General features: G+C 39.3%; 1 protein-coding gene across 5 annotated transcripts in view; it reads right to left on the bottom strand.

Moving 5' to 3' along the window:
- Nucleotides 1-5,056: 5,056 nt before the first annotated feature.
- mov10l1 (Mov10 like RISC complex RNA helicase 1) overlaps nt 5,057-12,452 on the bottom strand; it is a 73,494-nt gene continuing 66,098 nt past the window's right edge. For all 5 annotated transcript variants that reach the window (XM_039769847.1, XM_039769844.1, XM_039769846.1 and 2 more), the window contains 6 exons: nt 6,951-7,124; nt 6,715-6,864; nt 6,536-6,643; nt 6,284-6,424; nt 5,879-5,984; nt 5,057-5,738 (listed from right to left, as the gene is read on the bottom strand). In XM_039769847.1, coding sequence (XP_039625781.1) covers nt 5,892-5,984; nt 6,284-6,424; nt 6,536-6,643; nt 6,715-6,864; nt 6,951-7,124 — 666 coding nt within the window. In that variant the 3' untranslated portion in view covers nt 5,057-5,738; nt 5,879-5,891. The remainder of the gene's footprint in view (nt 5,739-5,878; nt 5,985-6,283; nt 6,425-6,535; nt 6,644-6,714; nt 6,865-6,950; nt 7,125-12,452) is intronic.

Genomic DNA, 12,452 nt, shown 5'->3' with positions numbered 1-12,452 from the left:
TTTTTTTTTCTTTGAAAACACTTAAGTCCTTTCCCACTTTTATACTAGTGCGGCGTCTTGTTTCACGCCGGTGCTTTACAACGGCTGTGGAATCTGAACACATTAGCTTGGTTTCACGTTTGGTGCATGGAAAATAAAGGAACATCTGACTGTCGTCTTTAAACATCATTTTCAATGTCCGCATTTTTGATTTATGAAAAAAAAAAAACATTTATTAGGAATTCTAATAAGTCACTCAGTAGTTTGTCAGTATTTCTTTACAAAGGCTCAGTCTGACAGACTCGTCTCTCGGACGGGTTAAACTGCCGCTTACTACGAAACACTGCATGACTGGCTGTGCTGCGCTGATTTATATAACGCACGTAAGTGGACAAGCCGTGGCTGCGATCAATTGAAAAAAAGCAAGTCTCCAGCAAGGGCCATTCATTTAGACTACATGGTCCGTATAGACCTCTATGCAGATCTGTGTCCGAGCCACTGCCGCGTACCGGTAACTGCGGTACGAAACCTAAAGCTGGGTTCGCTGATCCATATCAACTTTATGCTAAGCAGGGCCCGTTTTATTTCACATAGCGTTTTTAAATTTCAGTGTTGTCCTTTGTCATTGTGGGTACAGTACCAATAGCGTTGTCGCAATGTTAATTCCATATACGGTGGTCAGTGCAGTTTTATATGGCATTATATACAATTTAAAAGGTAATGTCGGTACATTGTTAAAACTCAGAAAAAACATAATTGGTAAAAAAAGTGTTTCAGAGGATAGTAGGATATGTACATTTTTAAATTGTTTGACTTTTGGGTGTGTTGTCCAAATTCTTAAATACGTATACCAAAAACAGGAAGACAATGGGAGTCGAGACTTAACCTTACCCGATTATCGTAAACATGCTTAAAATGAGTGACTACCTATTCCTTTACCATAACGTAAGAAACGGAGTAGTAGGTGTCACCGACAATAACACATTTGCTTCACAGCTGCAGCAGAGTGCCATCCAATCCTAGTGTCATTACTTTTTGTGTGGAGTATGCATGTTATCTCAAGGGTTTATCTTTCTTCTATAGACATGCAGGCACAGAGTGAGAGGCTGGATGGATGAGGAGTGTGTGAACAAGCCCCAGAATGGGCCAGTGCATCAGCTGTGGGTGGATCCTGCCATACTTCCACAGCTGCTCCACTAGTGAGTGGTTTAGGATAAGAGATGATAACACTATAGAAATAAAAGTGGACAAAATAGAACTTATACTTGCATCCATTGAACAGAATCAAGGGAGGATATTAATGAACAATTGCATGTAATAACTTTAGGAAAACAGACTGATAGCTTCTAAACCGATTAATTCCAGTATAGAGCATAAGTTATACCATATCATCAATGGAACTCCATGGTCAGCATATTTCCTAATTTAAGGGTATTGCCTGAGACAAACGCTTTTGAAATGGGAATCAAAGTTTCTGAACTATGCAAATGATAATATTCATACCTGCAGACTAACAAAACTGTGAAGCCTACAGACGTAGGGCAAATCAGGACATTGAGTAGAATAACCTGTGAAAACAGACCAGTGATGGATGCTTCTCCAATTTAAAAACCCAAGTCCTTCCCTCTTGTCAATTATAACATGTCATTATGTGCATGGATGACTAGATGTCAGCGAGTGGCACAGTGGGAAACACTGTTGCCTCATATTTTAAATCCTTGTGGGATGTTTGTCAAATGGTTGATTAACTGGTATCCGATCCTTACCAATAATAGATCTTGTTTACTTTAATGATTTGTTAAGTGTTTCAAGTCTGCCATGTCAGGTCATTCTTAAATTACAGCTTTTTTCAAGGATATCATCCAAATGTTTTGAAGCGTAAAATGGATTCGTAATTCTCAGTTCTTCACTTTCCAAGTATTTTATTAAACCAGATAGTTTGCACTGAATACATACCCGCAATGGTTTAAATCAAGAGTTCCCAAAATGGTCGATATCGACCCCCAGGGGTCGATCTGAACTTTCTAGGGATCGATAGTTTTATTAAAAAAATTTGGGGGTCGACGACAGCAAAAATACACCCCCTTACTACTGCTATTTGTTTGTTACTTCAAAATAATCTATTACTCCAATAGGTACCTGATTAAGAAAACCATTGCATGTCCACACTTGCTCGCGGTGGGACGAGACGACTGATATTCGATATTAGCAGAATCTATCAGTCCTGTACGTCATGCTTTAATAAAACGCTATAAATTGGTTCGTTTGATGTGACGTGTACTTATTTGTGATTTGAAATTTGAATATAATTATTTATTGAGGAGCAGTACTACGCAAAAGAAAATCAGAGGACACAGTTTATTTACTCGAGTTTGAACAAAAATCTTCTGTTTCTCAAGGAAGTACATACTTTGTTTTTTTTTTTTATCACAGGGGCTGTTGAAATTGTTTGTTAATAAAAGTTATTTCTTCAGATAATATGACTGAACCAAAAAAGAAATGCAGACAGTACAGCTTGGACTATTTGCACTTATTTTGAATTTACATATTTATTTCATAAATGTCAAAAATGTAAAAAAAAACTTTTTTGCTTTAATTTTCGTTAGTGCAGGTTTCGATATTAAATTTTGCACAAGATAATGCCATATTCCATAGTCCTTTTATCTTTTTCGATCATTAATTACAAGTGATTAAGATGAAAAGTTTGATATCTAGTGAAATATTTAATATCGAGTACTGTACAAATGTATTAATTTGAGTAAGTAAAGTAAATGACTAGGGGGTCGACGGTTTTAAAAGTCTGGTAATGAGGTCTGCGGCAGAAAAAAGTTTGGCAACTCTTGGTTTAAATGGAGACAAGTTAGAGGGAGAGCTGCTGGTTCATGATGTGTACATGGTAGGGCTGGAAAAACTATGGAAATAAATCATCTTCAGAAAATAAATGAATAGATGACAGGGTTAATTAAAGGCAGGTCAGCTGACAGTTGATGTAACCCTAATAATAACTCCTGAGATAAAATCCTCAGTGATTGCACCTAGTACTCTCAGCCTCACACCTGCAAATGCAACAGAAGACTCTATCCGAAATTTTAAAGCTTTTTTTTTTTTTTTTGTAAAGACAAAAATTTGTCATTTTCATTCCATTTGCCCCAGGTAGTCAGTGGGGCAACATTCCGAGCTTCCCAGTTCCCCAGAACTTCCTCCAGTCCTGGTTGGAAAATATCCATATTTTCATTACAAGAGATTAAATCAGTCCAGCTCATCTGGGGTTTTGTACACTTCCCAAGGGCACCCTAACTAAAACTCCCAAACCACCTCACACTGGCTCCTCTCATTCTGGTGAACCAGCAGTTCTACCCCTAGTTTTCTCCTCCCCTTTCAGAAACCACAACCACAGCAATGCGAGCCAGGCACCTAATTTCAGCTACTTTTACTCAGAGCTGCATTCATTTGGTCACTATCCAGATCTCATGATGTTGTTAATGGCCAACACGGAGCTGTAAATTTCACACCTCCATTTAAGGATTTTGTTTCCACTTCACCACCACTTTCCAGTACAATGTTCACAATAAAAGTTGACAATTGGGTTTTTTTTTCCTCCAGTTCCATGATCCTCTTTCTTCACTCAAAAGGTCCCTGGACCTCCCCATTTCATGTAGGCAGCCACCTCCCATTCCATACTTCCAAACCTCCAACCGGCACCACCACACATAGAACAAAATGCTTTTTTGGGAGAGGGACTTCCAATTTGGGGGTGTTAATTCACATCCCAAAGCACATCACATTCAGGTACAAACCACTGCACTGCACACAGGACATCACAACCTTTAGACTTTCCAGTTTTTAGCTGCACTTTTACCTACTGCTTATAAAAATCAAAAACAGAAGAGGATAAAGGACAAGTCCATCACAGATTCTGAATAGTCTTGATTTAATACCGAGTATGTAAATACAACTCGTCAGCCTCAAAACTCTTCCACAAGATGCAATACACCATCGTAAGCTTTTCCTAAATGCACAGTGCATATGTAAAACAGGATTGGCAAACTCCACAGCTCTCTGGACAACAACAAAGTCAGTCCTTGATTCACAGCTAGGAAAGAATCTACAGTATTTGTACTTCCTGTATCTATGGCACAGGCCTTCCTTCAAAAGTGCAATTCCCCCTGTAACTGGCACACTCCCCTCCTATGACAAAATTTAAAAAAATAGGACCCCCCCACCCAAGTCTGCCATTCCCATGACATTTCACCTTTCCATGCATCATCAAAGAGGTGCATTAGCCAAAATACCCCCGCCTTTCCTCTATGTGGAGTTTTTACCATGTCTGGTCAGTTTTCATATACTCCTGTGGCTTTACTAATATGGAGCTTGTAATCAGCACAGCAATCACAACCAGAAAAGTAGATCAAACCCTACCCAGTACTTCTTTCATTACCTTCTCAAAAGTGGGTAAAATCAACCAGTCTTAGGAGTTCCTCAAAGTGCTCCTTCTACCTCTCAATATTACACCTACTTGAGGTAAACATTTCATGACACTCCCTAATAAAAGGCTGCTGGACGTCCCACCTACCCATTCTGTGTTGGCAGATGGTTTGTCATAGCCTTTTCAAGGCTGTTTCAGAGTCAATTTGCCAATTTTTAGCCTAATGTTAAAATCAAATAATTTTGTCATATTCTCCTCAACAGGAAACAGTTTTATGCAATTTAACAAGAGAGTGTGCCACAACTGTACTTCATCCTTGTGTTTACTGTAGTGCACAGTTTCACCTCAACCAGACTATCATGGTCACTTTCATGTTTTCAGAGTATTAAAGGCACGTACTGGCAATGTGATCGGCAACAGCAAAAGTTTCAAAATGTGAACCAAGATGACCTAGCATTTCATCAGAGCTGCTGCTTCGAATGCTTCAGCCAGAACTGGCTTAAGATGCCAGTGACTGTGAAGATGTAGAGGTTACAGAGATAAAAACCATGGATAAGTTATTACAATAAAAATATACAGTACTTCAATTGTAGGCATTAATGCAGGAAGAGAAAAACACTGGCACCAATAACATTTGATAATTTTGTTCTTTGCTACAATATTTGTACAATACAGTAAACCAGTATGACACTTTAGGAAACAATTGTGTAATGTTGACACATTTAGCCTTTTAAGAATGTAGTGTCATGAATATTAACACAATGTGCTGTTGACTGACATGGCAGTTTTGATCTCTATCTGTTATTTGCTGGAGCACAGTAAAGACAGAGTCATTTGTAGAATTCAAGGTACAGGTTTATATTTGGGTTGCTGTGGTAAGCAAAAAGCACTGGACCACAACTGTATTGTACAGTGCAGTATTATCACACAGTTCTGCACAGAGTGAAACATCTACATAATGCGTGTCCATTTATACTGCTGCTGTCCATCCATCCATTATCCAATCCGCTATATCCTAATTACAGGGTCACAGGGTGTTTCATGTATTTGGACTTGTAATATGCAACTCCATAGCATTTTTCTATAAAAAGCACTTCTAGCTGCCAACATTTCTCTCAAAATTAACACATTTGTTGTTTTTTTTTTTAACCTGTAAAATATAATTGGTAACAAGCAATTATCTGCATACTTTTTAAATCTGGCTTAGCCCATTAGCAGCTGAGTCCACCACATAATGCATTATTTGGTTTCCTTCTTTATTAATCCAATTTCTTAATCACAACAACAAAAACAGAAGACATTTGTGTGGGGCATCAGGTCATTACTCCATCTCCTATTAACAAACAGAAGAGAAAACCACAGTTAGTTAATGGCTGTTTACTGAATGACTCAGGTGGATTTACCTTTTCTTCGCAAACTCTCCACATCCATACTAGGAAACCCAAAGGGTACCAGTACCAGAAATTAACATGCCTTTTGATTCTCACTAACTCTGGCTTATCAGTTCAGCAGGGAGGTTACAGCCAAAAAATGCCCCATTTTCCTCACAATACTGTAGCAGTTCTGCAAAACAAGGGTCCTGAAAAACACAAAAGTGGAATTCAGTGCCAGTGCACCTGCCCATCTAAAGTAATATTCTCCAAATCTTGTGTACTCTGCTGATGCTCTTTCGGAGTGTCGAGTAATGGCTTAATGTGCCAAAGTGTTTGTAGTTTATTTTCTTCTGGACTAAAATGCTGGGAATTACACTTGTGAAGAGGTCTTTAGTAAGATTCTGGTCTTTTGATATATCCTGCTCTTTGCTCACTTGAGTACCACCGGTCTCCCAAGATGAAAACAAGTTAACATTATCTCCATTTATTCAGGCTAAATACCAACCTTAATGAGTACATGAGGGTTCCCTAACACAATCAACAGGGCCTTGGCACGAGTGATGGCTACATTGAAGCGCTTTGGATTTGAAATGAAACCCAGCAGACTATGTACACCTTGATCCAAGATTTCCTCATTGGAGCGGACCTGCAGGCAGGGGGGAAACAAAAACAAAAAAAACAAACACAAAAAAAAAACACTAGTGCTCCTTGCAACAGGGAGCCAAGAGATGTCAAGATACAGTAGAAGAGTCCTTACCAAAGAAATAATTATCACAAGGAACTCCCGGCCCTGGAACTCCTCCACAGACCCAACTTTAATATCCAGCAGTCCAGCTCGACCAAGCAGCAGTCTAATCTTCTCCACCTGCAACTGATACTTTAGTGCCAAAGTCATTAGACCAGTCTTTGACACAGCAGCACTCCCTGAAGACTTACCTGTTTTCTGTAAGGGGTGATGATTCCAATATCAAAGGGGCTGACGGGTTTATAAAGCCTCCTAGTCAGCTGGCAGCAGTAAATGAGGACCTGTACAGCCTCCACAGGGTTAAACCATGATGGGCTATTACCCTCACGCATCTCTCTTCCCTGCAAGGCAACACAGGTACATAGTATGAGACACATTACTACCAGTTCAAGAAGCAGAGCATTCCAGAAGAAGAGGTGTAGCTTACACGGACTCCATGAAACATAAGTGGAAAGCCCCTAGTTGGCAGACCTCTCCAATTCTGCAGAGACTCTACTACCTTGGGGTCAGATCCTAACTCCAGCTCCTGATTATAAAAGAGTCGTGAGGGGAGGTGCAAAATAGCCTGATGGGACCGGTAGTTAATAAGTAGTTTTGTCACCTGCAAAAAAGAGTAGGAAGAAACAGAATATGACTACTATCCAATGTAACAACGATCCTAAATAACAAATAAAACAACAACACAATGACACAATTTATACATTGGCTGAGACACTAGGGTGTTGTACCGTGTTAGCCATTGTGGATGTAGTGAGAAGTTACACAAAAGAACACCTTTTATTAGCTAACTAAAAAGATTACTATATGCATGCTTTTGAGATTACATCTTGCTTGAAGAATGGGCCCCGAGCTGCTTTGAAAGCGTGCATATTGTAATATTTTTTTAGTTAGCCAATAAAATGTGTCATTTTGCAGGACTTCTCACTACACTGGCTGAGAGAAAGGAAAGCATAATTTCAGTTTACAGAACATTTTATTAAAATTACGAAAATGTGTTTTTCACTCTACTTCAGGAACAGCCTTTAGTGAGGGATTGCCCTATCTGCACTTCCAGTATATGAAGAGCAATATGGTAACCTGAGATAATGAGCAAAGCCTTATGCATAAAAAGCTGACCCAATTTACCCCAGTGAATAGAAAACAGAAAAGCAGAATATATAGTTGATTGTGCTGTTTTGGATTTGACTTGAACCTTCCTGAATTGAAGATACCCAAATTAAAGACTGTACTTTCCACTTCAGCCTTAAGTGACCTTGTTAAGGAAGGCCCAATAGGAAGGACAACTCATTAAATCAATTAAACCTTACACATTTGAGCCTAGCCAAGCTGCATTACATGCATTTTCATTCCTGTAAATGTCATCCTCTGCTCCTACCATCTTCCTAATCTAGTCCCTTCCATTACACAGGATTCTCCCAGTTGTGCTCATTATATTGATTATACTCTCCAAGTGTATTCCTTATGACCTTTGCTATCTTCCTCAGATAAATGGATTTATAAAAATCTACCACAAGAAGAAAAATATCCTTAGTTCTTCACCACCAATGATGTACACCTCTGCTGCCTTGGGGGTTTGGTTGTTGTTTACTTCTACTGCCTTTATTACCAGGGTCCGAAATGTTTACAATCATGGTTTACTTGTAGCAAGGGACATTTTCTGCTCTGATTAGGACTGGGTCTTCTCTTGTCTACTTCTCTATTCTAAGCCCACATCAGATTCAGAAAGCCTTCTAAACGTTTTGGTGTGCATTATGTTGTTTGTACACATGTATTTCAGCAACAAATTTCTAAGTGTATCGCATACTCTCTCATATATATATATGTACAGTATACTGCTCAAAAGAATTAAAGGAACACTTTTTAATCAGAGTATAGCATAAAGTCAATGAAACTTATGGGATATTAATCTGGTCAGTTAAGTAGCAGAGGGGGTTGTTAATCAGTTTCAGCTGCTGTGGTGTTAATGAAATTAACAACAGATGCACTAGAGGGGCAACAATGAGATGACCCCCAAAACAGGAATGGTTTAACAGGTGGAGGCCACTGACATTTTTCCCTCCTCATCTTTTCTGACTGTTTCTTCACTAGTTTTGCATTTGGCTACAGTCGGTGTCACTACTGGTAGCATGAGGAGATACCTGGACCCTACAGAGGTTGCACAGGTAGTCCAACTTCTCCAGGATGGCACATCAATATGTGTCATTGTGCAGGGAGACACAGCAAACCTTCTGGCAGTCTCAAGAAGCATGGAGGAGATTCTAGGAGACAAGCAGTTACTCTAGGAGAGCTGGAGAGGGCCATAGAAGGTCCATAACCCATCAGCAGGACCAGTATCTGCTCCTTTGGTCAGAGACATTCACACCAGTGGCCTGCTGGAGGTCATTTTGTAGGGCTCTGGCAGTGCTCATCCTGTTCCTCCTTGCCCAAACAACCAGAAAGACTTCATGAGGGTGACCCAAGGGCCCCATGTCCTCTAATGGGCCCTGAGCTCACTGCCCAGCAGCATGCAGCTCGATTGGCATTCGCCATAGAATACCAGAATTGGCAGATGCACCACTGGTGCCCTGTGCTTTTTACAGATGAGAGCAGGTTCACCCTGAGCACGTGACAGAAGTGAAAGGGTCTGGAGAAGCCATGGAGAACATTATGCTGCCTGTAACATCATTCAGCATGAGCAGTTTGGTGGTGGGTTAATGATTGTCTGGGGAGGCATATCCATGGAGGGTCACACAGACCGCTACAGGCTTGACAAAGGCACCTTGGCTGCCATTAGGTATCAGGATGAAATCCTTGGACCCATTGTCAGACCCTATGCTGGTACAGTGGCTCCTGGTGCACGACAATTCCTGGCCTCATGTGGTGAGAGTATGCAGGCAGTTCCTGGAGGATGAAGGAATTGATACCATTGACTGGCCACCACACTTTCCTGACCTAAATCCAATAGAACACCTGTGGGACATTATGTTTTGGTCCATCCAATGCCACCAGGTTGCACCTCAGACTGTCCAGGAGCTCAGTGATGCCCTGGTCCAGATCTGGGAGGAGATCCCCCACAACACCATCTGTCATCTCATTAGAAGCATGCACCGATGTTGTCAGGCATGTATACAAGAACACAGGGGCCATACAAAGTGCTGCGTACAATTTTGAGTTGCTGCAATTAAATTTTGGCAAAATGGACTAGCCTGCCACATAATTTTTTCACTCTAATTTTTGGGGCGTCTTTGAATTCAGGGCTCTGTAGGTTGATAATTTTTATTTCTATCAAACGATGTGGCATCCTTTCGTTCCGAACACATTACCCTGTCTATATCAGTATAGATATCCAGGAGGATTTCTTTTTCCCCATTGAGATCTGATGTGTTTTCAAAGTGTTCCTTTAATTTTTTTGAGCAGTTTATATATCTACATACATACATACATACATACATACATACATACACACAAAACAAGTGATACCTTGAGATACGAGTTTAATTAGTTTCGTGACTGAGCTCGTAAGTCAAAATGCTCATATCTCAAATCAATTTTCCCCATTGAAATTAATTGAAATGAGATTAATTCATGCCAGCCCCCAAAAAATCACCAAAATTTTTTGTTAAATGTTTTCAACATAAGAAAAATGTATTTATAGTGAACAAATATTGTATACAAACAAAATAAAACCTAATACATAAAACAATCTAAAGAAATAAACAGATGTTGGTGAAGCCGATTAGCATATTGTAATGTTTTTTTCTTTCACTTCACTTTTGCTTAACTTATTTTTCTTCTTTACTAGTTTTTTTCTTTTTTGTCACGCTTTCATCACTTTAATTCGCAGGGCGTTTCAATAGAAACCTGTTCAAGGAGCTTTGTTTAGTCCTCCCCTTTAGAATGTTTCTGAAATGAGTTAGGCAAGTGTCATTAAATAGCACCACAGCACGATAAGTTGCAACTTTTTCTGGGCGTTTCTTTTCTTTAAAGTTCAAAAATTTTTCCACATTGCAAACACTTCCTTTATCTCACTTTAAGAGATAACCTCCTCCGCGATACCTCCATATGTTGCTGCGTCTGTAGTTCCATCAACTCCGCTGTCAGCAGTTCCTCGGAATGTGCGACGACAAGCTCTTTGATGACTCGTATTTCGAATTTTGGCTCGTAACTCAAGGCAAAAAATCGACCTAGTGATGGCACATGTCTCAAAAAAATTGTACGTTGGGGCACTCGTATCTCAAGGTACCACTGTGTGTGTGTGTGTGTGTGTATATATTTTATATATAATATTAATAATAAAAAAAAAAAAAAATAAAAAAAAACAAACAACAACAACAACATCCTAGAGAGAAACAAGGGCGCTGAGACGTGATCTTCACATTAAGATCACGGAAGACATTTAAAAGAAGCCGCGAGATGAAAGAGATTGGTCACAGAGTGTCTTGCGGGGACCTTAAACATGAGGCTTTGTGCCAAGAGATTGACCCAAGGCCGTCTCGCGATGACGTGGAACATGAGATTCTTTCAAGACACGCCCCTACTTACAATCAATATCAAAAGAAGCCAAGAGGCAGCAAACCATTCAGTCGTCTAAAGGATTTGAGCACACACAGACCCAGGGCTCTCAGCGCATATAAAGCGTACAAGGACAGTACGTTATAAATGAAACGTCAACGACTAAGCGAAGAAGAAAGCAGCGTGGAGAAAAGAGACTCAAAAGCATTGGAGAGAAAAAAGAGCAAAAAAGAAAAATCTAGGTGCAAATTCAGAAAATAAGGAAAGTAATCATCAGCCCGGATCAAGAGGAATTAAAAAAAAATAAATCATAAAGACGTTCACAAACATTGGTGCTAAACACATGCAGAGCAGGTTAGAGATTATGAAAGCAGTGGAATTCAAAAAAAAAAAAACAGCGCGATACACATGTGGAGAAAGTTAAAGAATATGAAATTAGAAAAATTAGAAAGTATAAAAAAATAAAAGAGATCGCAGTAGTGCAAACAAACTGCCTCATTTAACTGTGCACCTGTTTAACTTTGGTTTTGCACAACAATCACTGCACTATTGCACCTTAACACTTAATTCTACTTTATTCACATAATTTTACTTATTTATTATGCTCTACTATACTGTTATCTTTCAATCTAAAATTTGTTAATCTAACTGATATTCTTCTAACTTTGCAGGTTTTGAGAAGTGGATCAGGATGCATTTTACTACGTGTTGTCCTGTATAACTATGTATGTGACAAATAAAGAATCTTGAATTTCAAAAAAACGGAGTTTACTGCACATGCATTTATTAGTTACTTTGTTAAAAAAAAAAAAAATTATTAACTGTTGATGATGTAGATCGTTTTGTCTGTGCTGAAATTCCAAACAGAGAAACCTATCCTGAATTATGGTACTAAGTCATTAAACACATGTCCCACTGACCTCATTAAAAAGATTCCAAATATTGTTTATATTAAGTGAAACTAATGAAATAGCAACAATTCAAAGAAAAAGGAAAAAAAAAAATCTACCTACATACCGCCACCCCTGTGTTTTCTTTACCGGATACACAATTTAAAGAGATTGTTATTTTCATGGGAATTGTTACATATGCATTATTTTCACTTTTACTTAAAGGACAAGTATTGTTTTTACAAAAGTTTTTAATTTCCGGCCCTAGGCATGGTCACATCCCTTTCTCGCAGGGAATATGACATTGCTCACGTTGTGAGGGGAGGCAGCTGAACGCACACTAAGGTGATGCCGTCGGATCATTCGCTGTCTTTCTGCTGCTGGCAAGCTGCCTGTTCTGCTTGTCGCATGTTGTTGTTTTAAAGAGCTGAGAGCACATGATTCGTGTCTGCCAAAAGTAATCCAACAACTGCTAGGTTAGATGTCCGTGGACTTGTTTTGAATGATGGCTCACTGCCTTATCTCACGTGACGTTACTGCTGGCGAGC

This window comes from Polypterus senegalus, chromosome 11 (genome assembly GCF_016835505.1).
Source record: "Polypterus senegalus isolate Bchr_013 chromosome 11, ASM1683550v1, whole genome shotgun sequence".
NCBI lineage: Eukaryota > Metazoa > Chordata > Cladistia > Polypteriformes > Polypteridae > Polypterus > Polypterus senegalus.
This window is presented reverse-complemented; position numbering and strand designations above follow the sequence as displayed.